Source organism: Branchiostoma lanceolatum, chromosome 2 (genome assembly GCF_035083965.1).
Source record: "Branchiostoma lanceolatum isolate klBraLanc5 chromosome 2, klBraLanc5.hap2, whole genome shotgun sequence".
Taxonomy (NCBI): domain Eukaryota; kingdom Metazoa; phylum Chordata; class Leptocardii; order Amphioxiformes; family Branchiostomatidae; genus Branchiostoma; species Branchiostoma lanceolatum.
In genome coordinates, this window is record NC_089723.1 from 30,394,535 (window position 1) to 30,412,449 (window position 17,915).

General features: G+C 43.0%; 1 protein-coding gene across 1 annotated transcript; it reads left to right on the forward strand.

Annotated features, from left to right (window-relative positions):
- Nucleotides 1-13,567: 13,567 nt before the first annotated feature.
- LOC136428538 (protein fem-1 homolog C-like) lies at nucleotides 13,568-17,884 on the forward strand. The gene is made up of 2 exons (XM_066418135.1): nucleotides 13,568-13,828; nucleotides 15,002-17,884. The coding sequence occupies exons 1-2, from the start codon at nucleotides 13,710-13,712 to the stop codon at nucleotides 16,767-16,769; spliced, it is 1,887 nt and encodes a 628-aa protein (XP_066274232.1). The 5' UTR covers nucleotides 13,568-13,709; the 3' UTR covers nucleotides 16,770-17,884.
- Nucleotides 17,885-17,915: the final 31 nt, after the last annotated feature.

The window sequence follows — 17,915 nt, forward strand, 5'->3', positions numbered from 1 at the left end:
ATGTTCCCCGTGGTTTTATGTTCGCGGTTTTCGTGGTAAGCTCTTTGCTCCGAACTTTTAAAAAATCACAGCAAACTTCTTTGCCCTCCTACCCCGGTCTACTATTGTTTCAAAGGCGAACTTAAAACCACCGCGAACACTCCATTTTCTCCCTACTGCAAACTTAAAACCACGCAAACTTAAATGCATTCACAGTATCAAGCAGCCACACATTCAGTCATTATCCACATGTGCCTTGCCTTCAATGCCACTCCTTTCTGAATGCACATGTTTTATTACCTCTAATCTAAATTTTCTCTGAGGGCCCTATGTGGTGCAAGATAATTGCCTTGCCAGATGCGAAACTTGTGGAGTTAGGGTCAGAGTTAGGACCCTAGTGCTGAACTCCATCCACACACAGGTGAACATGCCTGTCCTTGGTGCTGAACTCCATCCAAACACAGGTAACCATGCCTGTCCTTGGTGCTGAACGCCATCCAAACACGTAAACATACCTGTCCTTGGTGGAGAACACCATCCACACACAGGAAACATGCCTGTCCTTTGTGCTGAACACCATCCACGCACAGACACACCTGTCCCTAGTGTTGAACGCCATCCACCCACAGGTAAACACGCATGTCCCTGGTGCTGAACGCCATATCATATACAAGCGTGTGCCATGCCTTCCGGGTATACTGGAAACCCCCAAATAGTGTCCGGGCCCTGGCTGGGAAATGATTTCAATATTAAAATAAGTTTTTTTCCAAAAGTCTTTGTTAGAACTAACCATTTGCCTGGACTACAAACAGTTTTCGCTTACGTCCCCTTCGTCCGGTGTTGCGCTCGGTGCGGATGGACTGACAACAGTAGCCGTTTGTTCGATGCCGTTCGTCGTCTTCCCGCATAAGTCCACGATCACGTCATCACCAAACCCTATCACATCCTCCAGATCTCCACCGGTGGGATCGGTGAAGCGTTTGGGCATGGGCATGGTAGAAGCCGCTAGCCTCACGGCACAGACGATAAAGACTATGATGAGTAAAGATACCAACGCCCCAAAACCAGCTCCCGCCAGAATGTGCAGAACCCTCTTCTTTTGGCTGTGGTGGAACTCGTCAACTTCCTCGTCTTCTTCTTCGGACATGGCTTGAACGGATGGAAATACGCGATGTCTTGGGTTGGCTTTTATAAATCCAGTGTCCTTTCTGATATTAGAGTCTGTGGATGGTGGCGGTCGGATTTCTCTGACCGTATGGTTGGTGGTTCTGTCAGATGTCCAAGATTGAGTTAGCGACGGCTCCGTGGCATTGCCTTGTGTTTTATCGTCGTCAGATCTGATGAAGACACTCCCAGATATTTTAGGAAACGAGAGGGTGTTGTTGGCAGGCGTTGTATACTTGTTGTACGGAACATTTGTTGTTACAGATGGCGTTGGCGCCGATAATATCACATTAGCGATTGTAACAAGTACGATCAGACTTGCTGAACTGAACAGACGTACGACCACCATCTTTGCTTTTCGATGTTCAGTTCCCCGGCCTTTCTGCCTCGCCTCTTTGCTTTGATACTTGCCCCTAGGATTGATAGAAAAAAAGATGAAAGCTGTTGGTCTAGGATCAAAACAGGAGCTGCGTGCATGGAAGATTAAAAGATCACAGCTTCCAGGTCTGCATGTGTACCTAAACATGTGACAAGGCAATCAACTAAAAACTTGAGAACAGACTAAAACAAAAACAACGTTGCACATAACAGTCAGGTGATTGGCAAAGGAGTACATACTGTTTTCTAGTCTAGAACGGTATTGAATTAAACTACATGTATTCTCTCTTTATACATCCAAGATACATCCTTGCAAGAAACCCAGTTACGCAAGCTGTCGTGATATATCATTTTGTGTTCACATCTTTATCAAAGAAATGTTAATGAAACGATATGAACACTTACCTCCAAAATGTCGAATGTCAGGTGTCAATACTGGCGTTTAGATGTTGTCTATCACAGTTTTGGTAGCGTCTGGGCGGAAAGAAATAAGACAATAATGTCAACGTTAGGTTATATAAGGAGAGCTGCCGTTTGAAATGGTCTCCTCTGACGTCTCTATCTCTCTGTTGACGGCCCTGAAATCACATTTCGCACGGTGGAAAAGCCTTAAAAGCCTTCGACGTATTCCGTATACTTTGATAGTCAAATTCAATGAAGACATATGCGTGTGGCATATCAAAGAAATCAAGTTTGACTTTTGTCACCTCTTCCCCGTAAGGTATTCACAACGCAAATGTAATGAACAGAAAACAGTCTCTTGCTATGAATTCTAAACCCCCGGTTGTCAGCTACTTTATACTTTTCATAACAAAAACTGAGCTTATGATATGCAGTCATGCATTATTGTGTTTGGAACATGTAAAATATGCTTTGATCTGTTTCATAAATGTAATATGTCAAAAGTGCTCGATGTATCATATGTAAATGAATATACGAGATTCGCTTGAACGCCGGGTGGCAAAATGTTTTGACTGAATTGGATTTCTAATAGACTGATATCTATGGGGAGAAAGATGCTAATTTCATATTTCTTAGAGTTTCGGTGAGATGGATAGAAAGAAATCGAATCGCTATCATGCCGTGACATTACTTAAGATTACTTAAGACCTGCTATCATGTCTTCCTCTGGTGTTTTTTAATTCTATTTTCTTATTTGTTGTGTATATGCGGCATGAATTTTGTGTCGTTGCGGAATGTCACTGTAGCTCAACTAGTAGCAGCCTTACAGTTGAGCTCCTGGTTCCATCTAGTTGCTAATTGGGAGACCCTGGTTCAATCCTGGGCAGGACATCTTGGTTTGGGCTATACCCGTCTTTCGGAGGGGACGTAAAATGGGGGTCCTGTGTTCGAGGAGGTGCCTCAAGCAACGTTAAAGGGGAAGGGCTAGCACCCCCTCCCTGTAAAAATATACGCTGCTCCTGAAACAGCACGGAAACCTAGGCACTACAAGGGTGAATGAACGAACGAACGGTTGTGTCCTTGGCAAGGGTGAATACATGTATGTAGAAAGGGTGGAAAGCCGAAGAGATGTTCACCGTGTATAAATGATCTTGCGGTGGAGAAGTCAAAAACCCCAAGGAATATTCAACGATTCAGAACATGCAACTATATTGGGTAAGGTCGTGAGCTAGACGGTACGATCTATTTTGGCAACAACATGTAATCAAATATGATTGCATTTTTTTTTTCTTAATAGTAACTCCAAGGCGGATCAAAGTAAAGCAATTCGCCCCTTCTTAAAAGCATGCAGTCGGCGCCAGCGAGTACAGATTGCCATGCATGTGCATTAAGGTTTTTAGTGCTTTTTGCTGCACCGGCCGCGGTCTGTTGATGATGGGATTATTCTCACTTCGACGCTTAAAAGCTTTCTTTCTGTGAAAAACCTTTAAAATTGTCTGAAGAAAACGTTTTAAGTTTGTCTGAGAAAAATGTTTAAAAACTGTCTATGGATGACTATTTTTATTCATTTTTTATTTATTTGTTTGTTTACTAGTTTCGCATAACCATAACTTTTTCTATGCCAAGACAAATTAGGAGAAACTGAACCAATGCTATACTCATGCAGTTATGACTTAGTGTAGGCTATCCCCGTAGTGTATTATCAAGCTATAGAATATAATCACCGTGGTCTGCAATAAAAATGGTGCAGTTTCGTCAACAACAAAAACGCAGACGTCATGTCTTTATTTAAAGAGGAACCGAATAAGCTGAGATACAGATAACGGTACAAACGGTGGGGTCGTGTGGCGTAACGGCAGGGTGTTCGGCCCAGAACCCAGCGATCCCGGGTTCGAATCCCCCTGACGCCACCGTCAGGGGGATTCGAACCGTCAGGGGGATTCGGCACTTTACACGACTTTCCTCACTCCATCCAGTTGTAGAAATGGGTATATTGTTCTCTGTACGTGGTACTGTTGAAAAAGGTTATGAAAAACTTGAGTGCAGCTAGTGCCACGTCGTCCTTGTCTATATCCAAAAAGGACGTAAAACAAATAACGGTTCAAACGCGACCAAAAACATAACCTATCAGGCGAAGTTAATCACGTCAAAAATCGAACGAAGGAGTATGGTAATTTCGACATAGACGTAACATGAATCAGATGAACCTTGTACGAGCGGATACAGGGGGCTAAACTTAAAATTGAAAAGCCTACTTTAATACTAATACGCTAGATACATCCCAAAGTCAAGTTCTCACTTATTTTACATACGCCCGTCATAGTTCAGGACTCTCCCATCGTTTGCAACTTGCGCCGTGCTGACGGCTACATACTGACGGGCGTCTGATTATTGAATTAGGTGACGTCAGTCCTCTATATTTCCAAACTAGTATTGATAGGGCGTTTTGAGCTGGTTTTCCTGGAAATGGATTTCGAGGAATCTTCCGAGCCTACCTACTCGTCGATTCCCACGAATTCGTCGGAAAATGTCTTCATGAATGTTACGTATGGTACGCTGAAAGACGCAGCGCAAGAAGGAATGCAACCCCTTCTTCCAATAGCCAAGAAATGATCACATCATGCCGCGTTCAGAAATAATTCTAGAATACAAGTCTGAGCAAGATCTACTGTCCCAGTCTGATTTCACAGCACGACACAACAGGTATTACCTTTGTAACGTAATTAACACTAATCATCACCGCACAGTCACAACCAATAGATCGCTATCTACGCCCTGTCAATCACTTTCCTGTTGCAGTCTCTCACATTGACGTAAACGTTACGTTAGAACTGTGGCTGAAATACTAACAAATGAACTGGAAATCACTACTACAAACTGACCATATACATGATGACCTACCAGCCAAAACGTTTCTAAAGTACAATGAAGAAGGTGTAGAAAACCTTATGAGCAGACTGTCTTGCAGATCCCTTCACTAGACCAAAGGTACGTGTAGGTTGAATAGCATCGGAGACAGCAGAGCAGATCCCTCCTTACAAAATCAATGTAGACCCGAACCTAGTACCTCTTCAGTCGTGATCTTCGAACGAACTGAATGTTGAGCGATGATACGGCATTAGTAACCCATTTCTCGTATGGCTTTTGCGATTATAGATCCCCTCAAGGGCTCTGAGAAGGACTGAACGCCCAGCAGTTGAGAGCTTCATACAGACATATACACACTTCAAGTCGAAATATGCAAATGCTACGTTGACTGATTTGGCACACTATGTCCTCAGTCCCTCTGATACATTTGCAGCCATGTGTATACTAATATCAGCCTAAGCCTAGGACCACCAGTTTGAATCCCAACCTATCGACCCTCGTAGGTATTCATACAGATATTCATCATCCCCCAGTACTATTCCCTGCCTGGTTCAGTTGTAACAGCCCCCACTGTTGGGGCGTCTGAGCCAGGCTGGAGGCCTGTCCGTTCTAGCCCAGGGCCTCCCCTCCCTGTATTTTGCCCCTGATGTAGCCGTGGCGACTACTGGCGAAGGGCGTTTCTGCTTGTTATTATTAATGGCAGGTGTATATAAAGACAAGCAAAAACGCTCTTCTATAGTTGACACGGCGATCCCTGAAGAAGAATGATTACAAAAGTGACATGGTCTTTGTACCCGAAGGCCAGTAAGATGTAAATCAATACACACGTACGTTTCAAACGGGATAGCTGTCAACTGTGATGAAAGCGTGGCCCTGAGGGCAAATGCCTGGAGGTTAGAAGAAATCGATATCGTGACGTCTACACTCAAACAGGTACTATTCGTAGATACTCGACTCAGAATTCAAACATCCGTATGGGATGCAAATTCATTAGCATTAGCAATTAGATGCAGCCAAAGCAGTGCAATTCGTTGGTTGAATCAATTCAAGACATCTGAACTTTCGTTCTAGATTGATTTTTACAAGATACAGTCACTTGCAAAGGATAAGGCTGTCACTTGCTGACAGGAAGCTGTCAAATATCCCGTGCGTGCCTCTTTTATCTTGCTTGACGGCGCGGTCACATCCATATCGAAGGTCGTCGCGCGATCGTTATGTCATAGAATTTTGAAGCAGACTGTGGCCAAGAAGGTTTATCTTGATAAAACCTCCTTGCTTTGACAGAACCAACCGACGTCAAGGAACTAAGACAGCATTTTCCGTAATGCCACAGCAAGTAAATTTTATGGATGACCTCAGCGCGCCTATTAATTTTCGCCTAATTTTGAAAAAAAAAGGAGAAAGTCGACATGACGAGAAAGTACCAAAATGGACTTGATTGTATTTGTAGAAGTGACGCTAGCGAGGCAGCCTTGATTGTAGTTGTAGAAGTGAAACTAGTTCGATACTTGTAAAAGTGGCACTAATGTAGTGGCCAAGTGATACCAGTCTACCACAATGGTGTCACTTTGTGCACTTATTGAATACAGGAATAAAAGACTTGTTGGCTGTGGTACCACGTTTTGTTGCTTCAATTTTTGTTACAGCGTTTATAGTGTCTATTCTAAAAAGTACACATCTTGTTTGTTTTTCGCCCTCTCGCAGAGGATGTCATCCATAAAATTTACTTGCAAAGAGATCGAGTGGCATATTCACGACTATCTCACGAATGCCCTCAGTTTCGTCATGTATACTATCTATTCTATCTATTCTACTATCGTATGATTTCGAATGTAACCGGGCCCTGTAACTTGAGAACCCCATCTGGAAACGAATGACGTAGAAAGATTTAATGAGTCCAAGGCGGGCACGCTTGTTATTTTGTATCAAATATCATATCTACTGGCTGTGGCTGATTTAAAGACGTGCGGGTTTTTAAGTCGAGGGAATTTCGAAATGCGAAACTATTGCTGTCTGGATGGAACATAACAACCTGTTATGAAAATAGCACGCAACTTATAGATGGGTTATATGATATGATTTATACCTTCGTATTGAATTCTAGATATTGCTCCACAGAAGCTATATATACGAAAATGAATAATGTTCCATGGGTACGAAAATGAATAATGTTCCATGGGTCTCCGTGTTCTTTGTATACCATAACTCTTTTTTTTTCATTTACTGCTGAAAATTTCCGAACTAAAACACAAGATGCAGACCAAATGTATTTTGTCGATAAAAAAATTCATGATGTTGTATTGCATATAGATTTGCAATGTAATAATATACAAGGTAAGTGTGAATACGTGCTCTAGACACAATCTAATCACATTTCTAAAGGTAAGACAATACTGGAATGTAATTGAATATGATAAGTATGGATACGTGCTCTATTTACAGAGCACATTAATTTGAGAGAAAAGACAATATTGGAACGGCACATATTATACTGTAAGCAAAGGGATGGGACTGAGATAGAGAATTCGAATGTGTTTGGTACATGAACAGTACGTAGGACAACTTCAAGCAAGATGTTAAAAATCCACACCAAATAATGGTGCAGTGTATCCATTAATCGATGCTTGCTGTGCTTATCTGTACATGTATATCTTTATAACCCATGTCATTACAAAAATAACATTCGAAGCTCATTCAGAACTGCAACAAGACTTTGAATATCTCAAGCCTTCGTGAAATAATCTACAATTTCTCGTTTGCCTTGTTTAGTTGTAGTTTATTAATTATGCAAATAAGGCTTTGATTAACATTACATGTGTCCATTGATTACTTCCTGTCGGTGAACATGACTAGCATATGGAAAACCTAATTGCGAAACAAACAAACAAACAGACAGACCACAAATAATACATCCCCGTGAATTAGTAGCCTCCTTCATTGACCCCATGACCTGGAATGTCTGTCATTTCTGATAAACGACTAGTACATCTCTGACCTCTACTTCCTGTCACTGTCACAAGTCTGACCTTAACGGTGATACATCATATTCCCACTCATTCCCAACTGCCACTCTAATGGCAGTGTATTCAAATAACCACGAATACAAACATCCGGACACATCGAAAACAAAACCTCCGTACAAGCTGGGAGGCAATTGCCCTATACTCCCCTAATATTAGACCTCGTTATAGATAGAGATACAAAGGCACCACTGTTCCTTAAAAATGATTATGATCACAGCACATAAAAACGACACGTACCTGTTTCCTCGGCTTTGTGTTCCAATTGGAATACCATGAAATTTTATGGACTTATGAATTTAAAGTCCGTCTCCAGCAATACACATCAGCATTCTTGTTACTGCCACCTACATACTTGAGAGCTAAATTACGCACATATGTGATCCCTGGTGCACCTACTAACAGCATGTTGCTTGTTCGTAGAATAATGTATAAGCGTCTGTGGTGTAAGTATCAACAACAGATGGTTGAACCTATCACTAGCAATTTTCAAAACACGGCGCGCGCGCAGGATTTGAAAGTCACCTACTTAGCTCTCTGCACGAGATGGGGATTTACCAAAGGAGGTAAATGTCTGACTAATGGATACATTTATCATCATTACTTACTTACTTTGAGGCCTACTGCCCATCCTTGCCCAATCTTTTATCACCACTGGTAAATCCCGATTTTCGTGCAGAGCGTGACTTTCAAATCCTGTGTGCATTTTAACAAGGACGCCAAAGCAAGCTTAGATTTTTCTCAAAAGCTAGTGCTCTCGTCGAAAGCAAAAATATGACTTATTCCGATTGATCTTCACATATACATGCTCTTTGACCATGTATGTCAAAAATTGGGGTGATTTCAACACTAAAAGACAGTTACGCCACAGGCCACCTCGGTAAATATTCCTCAAACGTTCAATGACAAAGTTGCATAACAGCAGGTTGAAAACCGTGCATAAGATGCCGAATTTTATTGCTGTGACTTTGAGGATTCGACTGTGACCTCCAGACGCATTTGACTAGTCCATGCATATGGAATAGAGGAACCATATTCCATAACGACTGTTTTAAAGCCTCCCCCGCAGTAAGAAACTTGCTTCGTAGACTATATTTCACAGCTCATAAGACCAACCTTATCCCGGATCTGAATATTCTCTTATAACGTAATTTATCATCGCAGTGCAGTCACGACCAATTGATCGCTGCACATGTCTACTCGGTCTCCCGTCAATCATATTGCTGTAGGACTCTTTTATCAACCTGGACGTAAATCTAACGTCAGGCACACAGTTATATGACGAAAGATTCTAATAAATATTTAGCCATAAATATACATACCGACGAGCAGGAAGACGATGAACTAACGACGAGTTCTCTGCTGGCTTTAATTGCAGAAATACATTTTCCACATAAGAAGCACGCTTTATATTGAGAGTTAGAGTTTTATTTTGCAAGGTCTTGCCAAAAGACTAATTGCAACATGAAACAGTATATAAAAAGAGTACTATACAAACAGTGCAAGATAACAATTTGTCAATGATAACAAGTGGAACAAGAGTCTTAGGACCCAAAATCTCCATGAAACTTTGTTTTTTTATTTAACCAGTTCCCCCCATTCTATATCGCTCAATGGTATGACCCACACTGGCCGGGCAAGGGGAGAAGTGGCTATAAATAGCTACTGACCTAGATAAGAGACCAACAGATGGTGCGACCTCAAAGCCCACAATAGAGTAGATATTCCTCATTACTTATACAAATTCAGTATGAATTTGCATAATTAGCACTTCAGTTTGTACATCTCTGTCCAACCTACCTGCATATCAAATAACATGAAAATCTGTCGCTCCTTTCTTCAGTTATTCTCCTTGGAAAATATTTACAAACACGCCATTGCAGTTCCAGTGACACATACCAGGGGGCCCAAAATCGACCTTGACCTTTCTCCTCCCAGCACCTACCCACATACCAAATATCATTTCAATCCATCCACGCGTTCTTCAGTTATGCTGATTTTAAGCGTCCGGTGACACATACATACACACACGGTGACACAAACATACACACACGCGCACACACACGCAAACACACTAACTTTGCATGATTTGCACTTCAGTGTGTACATCTCTGTCCAACCTACCTGCGTACCAAACAACATGAAAATCTGTTGTTCCTCTCTTCAGTTATACCCCTTTAGAACATTTTTACAAATAGGCCATTGCAGTTCCAGGGACACAAACCAGGGGGCCCAAAATCGAACTTGACCATTCTCCTCCCAGCGTATACCCACATACCAAATATCATTACAATCCATCTACACGTTCTACAGTTATGCTGACTTTAAGCATCCGACGACACCCATGCAAACGATTTACCTCCTTACTTATGCAAATTCGGTCTCATTTGCATAGTTTGCACAACTTGGTCTAACCTACCTGTGTACCAAAGAACATGACGATCTGTCCATCCACTCTTCAGTTCTTCTACATTGGTCTAACCTACCTGTGTACCAAAGAACATGACGATCTGTCCATCCACTCTTCAGTTCTTCTACATTGAAGATTTAAACAAATACGCCATTGCAGTTCCAGTCACACATGCCAGGGGGCCCAAAATCAACCTTGACCTTCCTCCTCCTAACACCCACCCACATACCAAAAATCATTACAATCCATGTACAGGTTCTACAGTTATGGTGACTTTAAGCGTCCGGTGACACATACATACACACAAACACCAAACGCAAGCAAAACAGTATCTCCATGAAAAAGCCTTTTTTCATGCAGATAACAAGTGACTTATCTAATACAAACTGCTACAGAATACGGTCTATGCTTTTTTGGGCTTCAATTCCTTTTTTTGGAAGCAGTGGCAGACAACAGCCTCTCACTCTTTTTTGCATACAGTATGTGGTTTGGGGACGTAAAAAGGGTTGTAGTTTTCTTTTCGTCAGTAAACGTTTCGAAATTATGTTGAGTTTTGCTGCCTTTCTTAAATAGCTATTTTCTTTCCTGATCGTTAAAGAAACAGTTGGAATCTACGGGATTTATCATTCCATGCCCTACCTGATCTGAGCGGAAACTCGGCTGTACAATCCGCAGCCTCCTCTCTTTCGCAGCATCTTTTAATTTGTCAATCAACTTGACATATCAATCAGTCTTAGCATACTACCTACATTCATGATTTCTAACTAGTATTAGGTGCAATCGCAATCTGTACTAGTAGAATCGGCGATTGTCCTAGGAAAGATCCCGATCGTAGTCTGTCCTAGGACAGACGCTGATGGCGATCTGTCCTAGGACAATTGCCGATTGTCCTGAATCGCCATCTCTACTGCGACATATACATATACATATACATATACATATACATATACATATACATATACATATACATATACATATACATATACATATACCGTGCCATTGTCGAGAGACGAGACTAAAAGAGTATCCTGGCGACAAGAATATTTATTGCAGAAACAAAGGTCTTTCGTGGTGCTGGCTATCAACATCTTTCAATGCTGGTGATAGATACGTAAAAGTACATTAGAAAACCCAAAACCAAAAGAAGATCTTACCTTGTTGTATCTTGTAATAATCAATGACAGTAATCGGCATGAAGTAAATATAGGTTTCGTATCTAATTGGCCGTAAATTCAGCGGTGTCCGTGTAGTACTATGGCCGATAGTACCGATAACGGAACGCAAAGGCAGGCGACTACCTGCCAGGTAACGTTGCAATGTGCCAAAATGTGTCAGGAAGCAGTTCGTAGTTAAGTTTGCAAAATACACGGCAGAGTACGACTAGGCAAATTATCATAATCTGAGGCATGAGGGAATGTTAGCTCCAGAACAAATTTCAGATATCTATTGATTGACCAGACGTAACAAAGGCACGGTAACCTGTTCTAGAACATAAAACTCCAAGGCGTCCTGTAAACTAAACAGACGTTGTCGTTTGCACCTGCTGCAAATACGTGTGAGTTTTTGCTCTACAAAAACGAAAACCCGTTTGAAATTGACGAAATGTTTCCAATGGGGCGTCTTATTGGTACTGTCATAGGACGTACCGTCCGAAACTTCACCCAGCGGTCTGCCGCGGTATCACAGCAGGTGTTGGACCTGTCGTCAGGTGGAGGGGAATCAGCCTGCAGTACTAGTAGAAGCGGACATACGCCGCTCTTCCCGACCACCCAGGCTCCCGCTGCCTCCATTGTGAACGCCGTTAGCACGAGACTGAGGTGGGACAGATGTCATCATGCCGCCTCTATCCTCCCGTTCATCCGGGAGAAGCACATCGCCCACCCGGCCGTCTGGGAAGAGGTTCTCACCGTAGACGAGATGAAGACAAGACTCTGCAGCGTCTCGAAGGCTTCGCAGGTTCCACACTTCAAGAGTGCTGCCGAACCAGAAAATGCGAAGAACACAGATTCGTCACAAGACACGGTAACTCCGGTCCACAGATCTGAAACCAGCGGGTCGACTCATCAGAAAGTGTCTGCCCGACCCGTCATCAAGAAGGCGACAAAACAGGAAGTGAGGAAGGCACATGTAAGAGCTCAACTAGTCACTTTAGATGAAAGTAAACGTATAAAACAATATAGCTTGATGTAAGTTGAATTATCTTCCAATTCATTATAGGTAAACAACTACAGCAAGTTTGACAACAGAGAGGCTAATGTTGTTTTACCTTTTCTAGTACACTCAGAAACACAGATGTCGTGTGACTTTGCAATTGGCCTCTAACTCTCACACCAAAAAAAGGGTGATCTTTTTTGCACCATCATCAGGGAGGTGTTCGAGTTAGAAATGAATTTAAAATATGTCCCTTCCATTTTTTCTCCAGGCGAAGGTTCAGGCTATCTTGGACCTGGCAGTGCCCAACTCTGTCCACGGAGGGAAAAGGTCCTGGAGTCGAGAAGAGGACAGAGTGCTCGGCGCCTACATGGTACATCTGGCCGCCAGCGAAGTCGTCCTGAAAGGGAGAGTGCGACACATCCTCAAGTCCCGCGACTTCAACACACCCAAGAAGAGGAAGAGACTCAAGCTGGCCCTGACCACACTACGCAGGGTACGGAAAGTCAAGAAGATCATCGGCTGGTACTTCAGCGCGATAGACAGGTGGGAGTCGAGGGGGAAGTGCGAGTTGGAGGAAGAGAAGTTAATGATGTACCTGACTCTTCGTCTGGAGGACGAAGCCGACAAGTTGGACGTGAAGAAGAAGAGGAACAGGTTGGAGACTTTCCGCCGTTTTCTGAAGAGCGTGAGAGAGATGATGTCCGTGTGGCACTCTGGGGAGTAAGTTTGCAGACTTGGGGACAGCCTACAGAGCAGTTGTGTAACCACGGGAACAGTCATGCCGCTTCAAGGGGCCGGGGCTGTACCGAAGAGGCAGTTTCGTGCGAAGGACTGAATCAGAACTGCTCCGTGATACTACTGTAGTCGTGAACGCAACGTTAACTTTCCCTGTGTGCCAAGTCAAGTGCGCGGATACGGAGCCAGAGAACTCTTTCCACTCTCCTCTGACCGGCTCTGGCGCTATGATATATGGCGTTAACCAGCCTACAACAAGAGCAAACGTCTTAGTGGCCACCCCATCGAAAACTCGTCGCTTTCTGAACGCCTCCACCTATCTCGAATCTGGTGAGTAAAATGTCTTTGACGGGTTGACTTATGACTATGTGTCTAGACTGGGAAATACCTGTCGTACATCTTTGAATTACTAGACGTCGCTTTTGATCCACGAAGGTTGGTTGCTCGATCGAGATTTTACGACAGTCGCAAAACGACTCCACATACATAGCATCCGCCATGTTTTGCCACAATCGTTACGTCGGCGGCGAGAAATTCGACAAATAAAGAGGAAGTTTGGATGGAAAATAAGTACCTGCTATGTTCATCGCGACTCTTTCATGATACCACAGAGAGCCGTGCCTCCCATGGAGAACAGAGCGGCGGTGTACGACTTGGCCAGGGAGGGGAAACTGGCCGCGCTGCGGGATCTACTCGACCAGCAAAGTCCAGAGATAAGGTGATCTATAATAAACCTTTGACATTGTGCTGGAATTTAACTTGATCTGGGACACCAGCACATTAACATTAACGTTACAAGTATCATTACTTCATCCTCAGTGTCAAATATAAGATTTGATACATTACTTTTACCTCTCAGTCACTAGAGGACGTCCCAAAGTGAAAGTACTTATCTGATAATTTTTCCTCACCACGATCCATGATAATTTTCACTCCTCGATTTCAGCGTTTGCTTGTTCCATAAATAATTTCTTTCTTCCTTGTTCCTTTCTACGACAAAATTTAACGTGGTGTTTTGTATTCATTGTAAATCGATATCTGCACAACAAGCCTACGAAAAACAGCGAGCTCGCTGTGAACCATAGATTTACGTCCAGGTCAAAAACTGCCCCAACAGGTTTTCATTTTGTCTATGTAACGTTACACGTACGTATTTAAATCGACAGCCAAACGTTTTAAATTCAATACAAGATATCATAAAGTCTTTAGTTTACATTTATTCATGTTCTGTGATGATGTCCAAGAAGAATATTTTGATTTCTTAATGTCCAAAGATGTGTCGAATTATTATTCAGCAAGGAAGTGGCTATTGGCAGGATGATCCTGTCAGCAGTAGAACAAAATGCACTGTAGACAGGATCATCCTGTCAATAGCCTTAGGCATTCAGCAACGACAGGATTGAAAGAATACCTGAAATTTCCAACAATCTTCTTCTCTTATCAAGAGAAATCATCATCTGACCAGTTATGCTAAAATGTTCCTCCTTGAATGTTCCAAATTTTCAAATTTGCCATGATGATGTCATGTGAAAAATATGTATTATATTTCTGTTATGCCCGAGGCTATTGACAGAATGTTCCTGTCCATAAGAATTTCTTTGCACTGATGGCATGATGTTCCTGTCAATAAGAATTTCTTTGCACTGTTGGCATGATGTTCCTGTCAATAAGAATTTTTTGGCACTATTGACACAATGTTCCTGTCGATAATAAGCACTATTACCAGGACTTTCCTATTTTCTATTTCTGTATGTACCTTTAACGCAATTTTATCACACTGCAGGTTTTTAGATAGAAAAGTGATATTTTAAGCTGTTTGTTAGCATGTGTTTCTATAGGATAGAATTTGAGGGAAACAATACTACCATTAGTTTTCGTTTTGCCTTTTCAGATCCGCACTTCTGAATGCGACCACGGAAGGCTCGACTCCCCTCATCGCAGCCGCGCGATACGGCCACCTCGATGTCGTGAATTACCTCATCGAGGACTGCTGCGCAGACGTGGAGCAGGGAGGTTCCGTTACGTTTGACGGAGAGACGATAGAAGGCGCCCCGCCCCTTTGGTGCTCGTCGGCCGCCGGCCATCTTAACATCGTCAAGTCTCTGATCCAACACGGTGCCTCCGTCAACAACACCACCCTCACCAACTCCACCCCGCTACGAGCCGCGTGCTTCGACGGCCATTTTGAAATCGTCAAGTATCTTGTAGAACACCACGCTGACCTCGAGATCTCCAACCGTCATGGTCACACCTGCCTCATGATCGCTTGCTACAAAGGACACAGAGACATCGTAGAGTATCTCCTGAAACTCAGCGCAGATGTCAACAGGAAAAGTATAAAAGGTAACACGGCTCTGCACGACTGCGCCGAGTCGGGGAGTCTGGAGATCATGAAACTGTTGATTAAGTACAAGGCCAAGATGGCCAAGGACTCGTATGGCATGACGCCACTCATGGCGGCGAGCGTTACCGGACACACCAACATCGTGCACTACCTGATAGCGAGGCACGAGTGTTCTCGGAAAGAGAGGATTGACGCGCTCGAACTCTTAGGTGCAACGTTTGTGGATAAGAAACGGGACTTGCCCGGGGCGTTAGAGTACTGGAGGATGTCTATGGACGAACGATTCGCCAACAGGTGGGACATCGTAACGAAACCGCCGTCCAAGATGGTGACGGCATACGACAATGTCGTGGAGGTTCAGACGTTCCGTGAACTGGAGGAGCTGATGGCCGATCCGGACGAGATGAGGATGCAGGCGCTGCTGATACGGGAGAGAATCCTCGGGCCCTCTCATCCCGACACGTCGTACTACATTCGCTACCGCGGCGCCGTGTACGCCGACGCTGGCAACTTTGACCGCTGCATCGTTCTGTGGACGTACGCCCTGGACATGCAGCAGTCTAACCTCGAACCGCTCAATCCCATGACTCAGAGTAGCCTTTTGTCCTTTGCCGAACTCTTCTCCTACATGTTACAAGAGCCTCCGCCAAACAGTTACAACACCAGGAAGCTAACGTTTCTAGACACATTGACTGTTTTTGCCAAAGCTGTAGCAGAGGTGGAGAAAGGGATGCTCCACTACATGGCGATACCCCTGCAAGAGAAAGACATCACGCACCTTAACAGGGCAATTCTCATCATCATGCACTTGATATGTCTCCTCACTAAGGTCAAGTGTACAGTGAGGGAAGACTTCCTGAAAAGGCAGGCGGTGTATCGATTCTTACACCTCAAACCTCGGGGTGCCAAAGGCATGACTCCGCTGCATTTCGCGGTGGACGAAGCCACTACGACCGTCGGGAGGTACCCGGTATGCAAGTTTCCATCTCTAGAAGCTGTTAAGATACTCATCGAGTGCGGAGCGTGCCTGAACGCGGTGGACGTAGAAAACAACACGCCGCTTCACATAGCGGCACAGAATAGCCAGACGGACATCATGAAGGAACTCCTTAAAGCGGGGTTGCACTTCGATGCCTGCAATCTCGAAGGGAAGACCGCCTTCGACTTGCTCCCGAAGAAATCCGTGGAGAATTCCATCAATCCACTGAACTACACGTCCTTGCAATGTCTGGCAGCGAGAGCAATCAAGAGGCTCCAGATGGAATACAAAGGAGTTATACCGGCAAGACTGGAGAGCTTTGTGGCAATGCATTAATCATGAACTTGTTGCATATATTATAACTGTTGTGTAAAACGCAAGTGTGAATTTCCAGCAGTGAATTGTAGATGTTCGGCTCCATCATTCAGCATAGCAATCTTATAAAAAGTTCTGTGTAAATCAACTAAAAATACTTTAGATACCTTTCACAGTATGTATAGTGGTAAACTCTGTTAACACATCATTTAGCAATGGGTTTTGTTTCAGGGAATTGGTAAAAAGGATGACACAATATTTGTGCTGCCTTTCTGACATATATTTTCAATGTACCTTGTCAGTACCCCTTTTTGACTAAAAGAACAAAACAGTTTCTCCCTTGTATTTATAGTTTTAAAATGAAGAACAGATTTGGAGGTACAGTAATTGCAGACAAATCTTATTGCAGTGATACTCAAACTATCGCACATCATTATGACTGTTTTGTTGTGGAGGTCGGATATTTTACATAATCCATGATGTTTGTGGGATGTAGCATACATTGTGGATAAATGTCAAGAAACAAGAATGGACTACACTGTACTTGGAATAGAATACATTGTACAATTATCATATAAACACTTTTGTCTTATCCTCATGTTGAGTGAAAGACTCTGCTCTGAGCGGTAAAAATATTAGAAGGGCTTCGATTTCCACGGTTTGCCAAAATATCATGTCCCGAACAAATAGTAAAATTTTATGCTTAATTAAAAAAAAGCAAATGATAAATGGTAACAAAGGAATGTTATACCAATGGACAATCCCATATATACCATAAATCCATTGCTGCAATATAAACAAATATATCTGACATGAAATAGCAGTTGTATATTGTCAAAATAGTTTGAAACCGATAGAAACCAGTTGACCATACTTTTAATCTGTTTGTAAGGAACCTATTTCCTGTGCTCGCATGTGGATATTAGTAATATCAACTAATAGGACTATATCCATAATCTGTTTCATAAAGCTGGTTCAGCTGTGTGTTGATTTTTTGAAACTATATTATGATAGTAAATTCTTTTTTCATAACACCAGCTATTGGGCTATATTGATGCTTGTGACCAGTATACGGTGACTTTGTTGTGTCGGAATTTACTTGCTAAAGGTGACGATAAACAAAGGTTTGTGGATGACGTTTTGACTCTGTCTTGTCTTTGCTTTTTC

Coding starts and splice junctions, on each gene's coding strand:
- LOC136428538 (XM_066418135.1), top strand. CDS start 13,710: ATGATACCACAGAGAGCCGTGCCTCCCATGGAGAACAGAGCGGCGGTG. Junction 13,829..15,001: donor CAGCAAAGTCCAGAGATAAG/GTGATCTATAAT, acceptor TTGCCTTTTCAG/ATCCGCACTTCTGAATGCGA.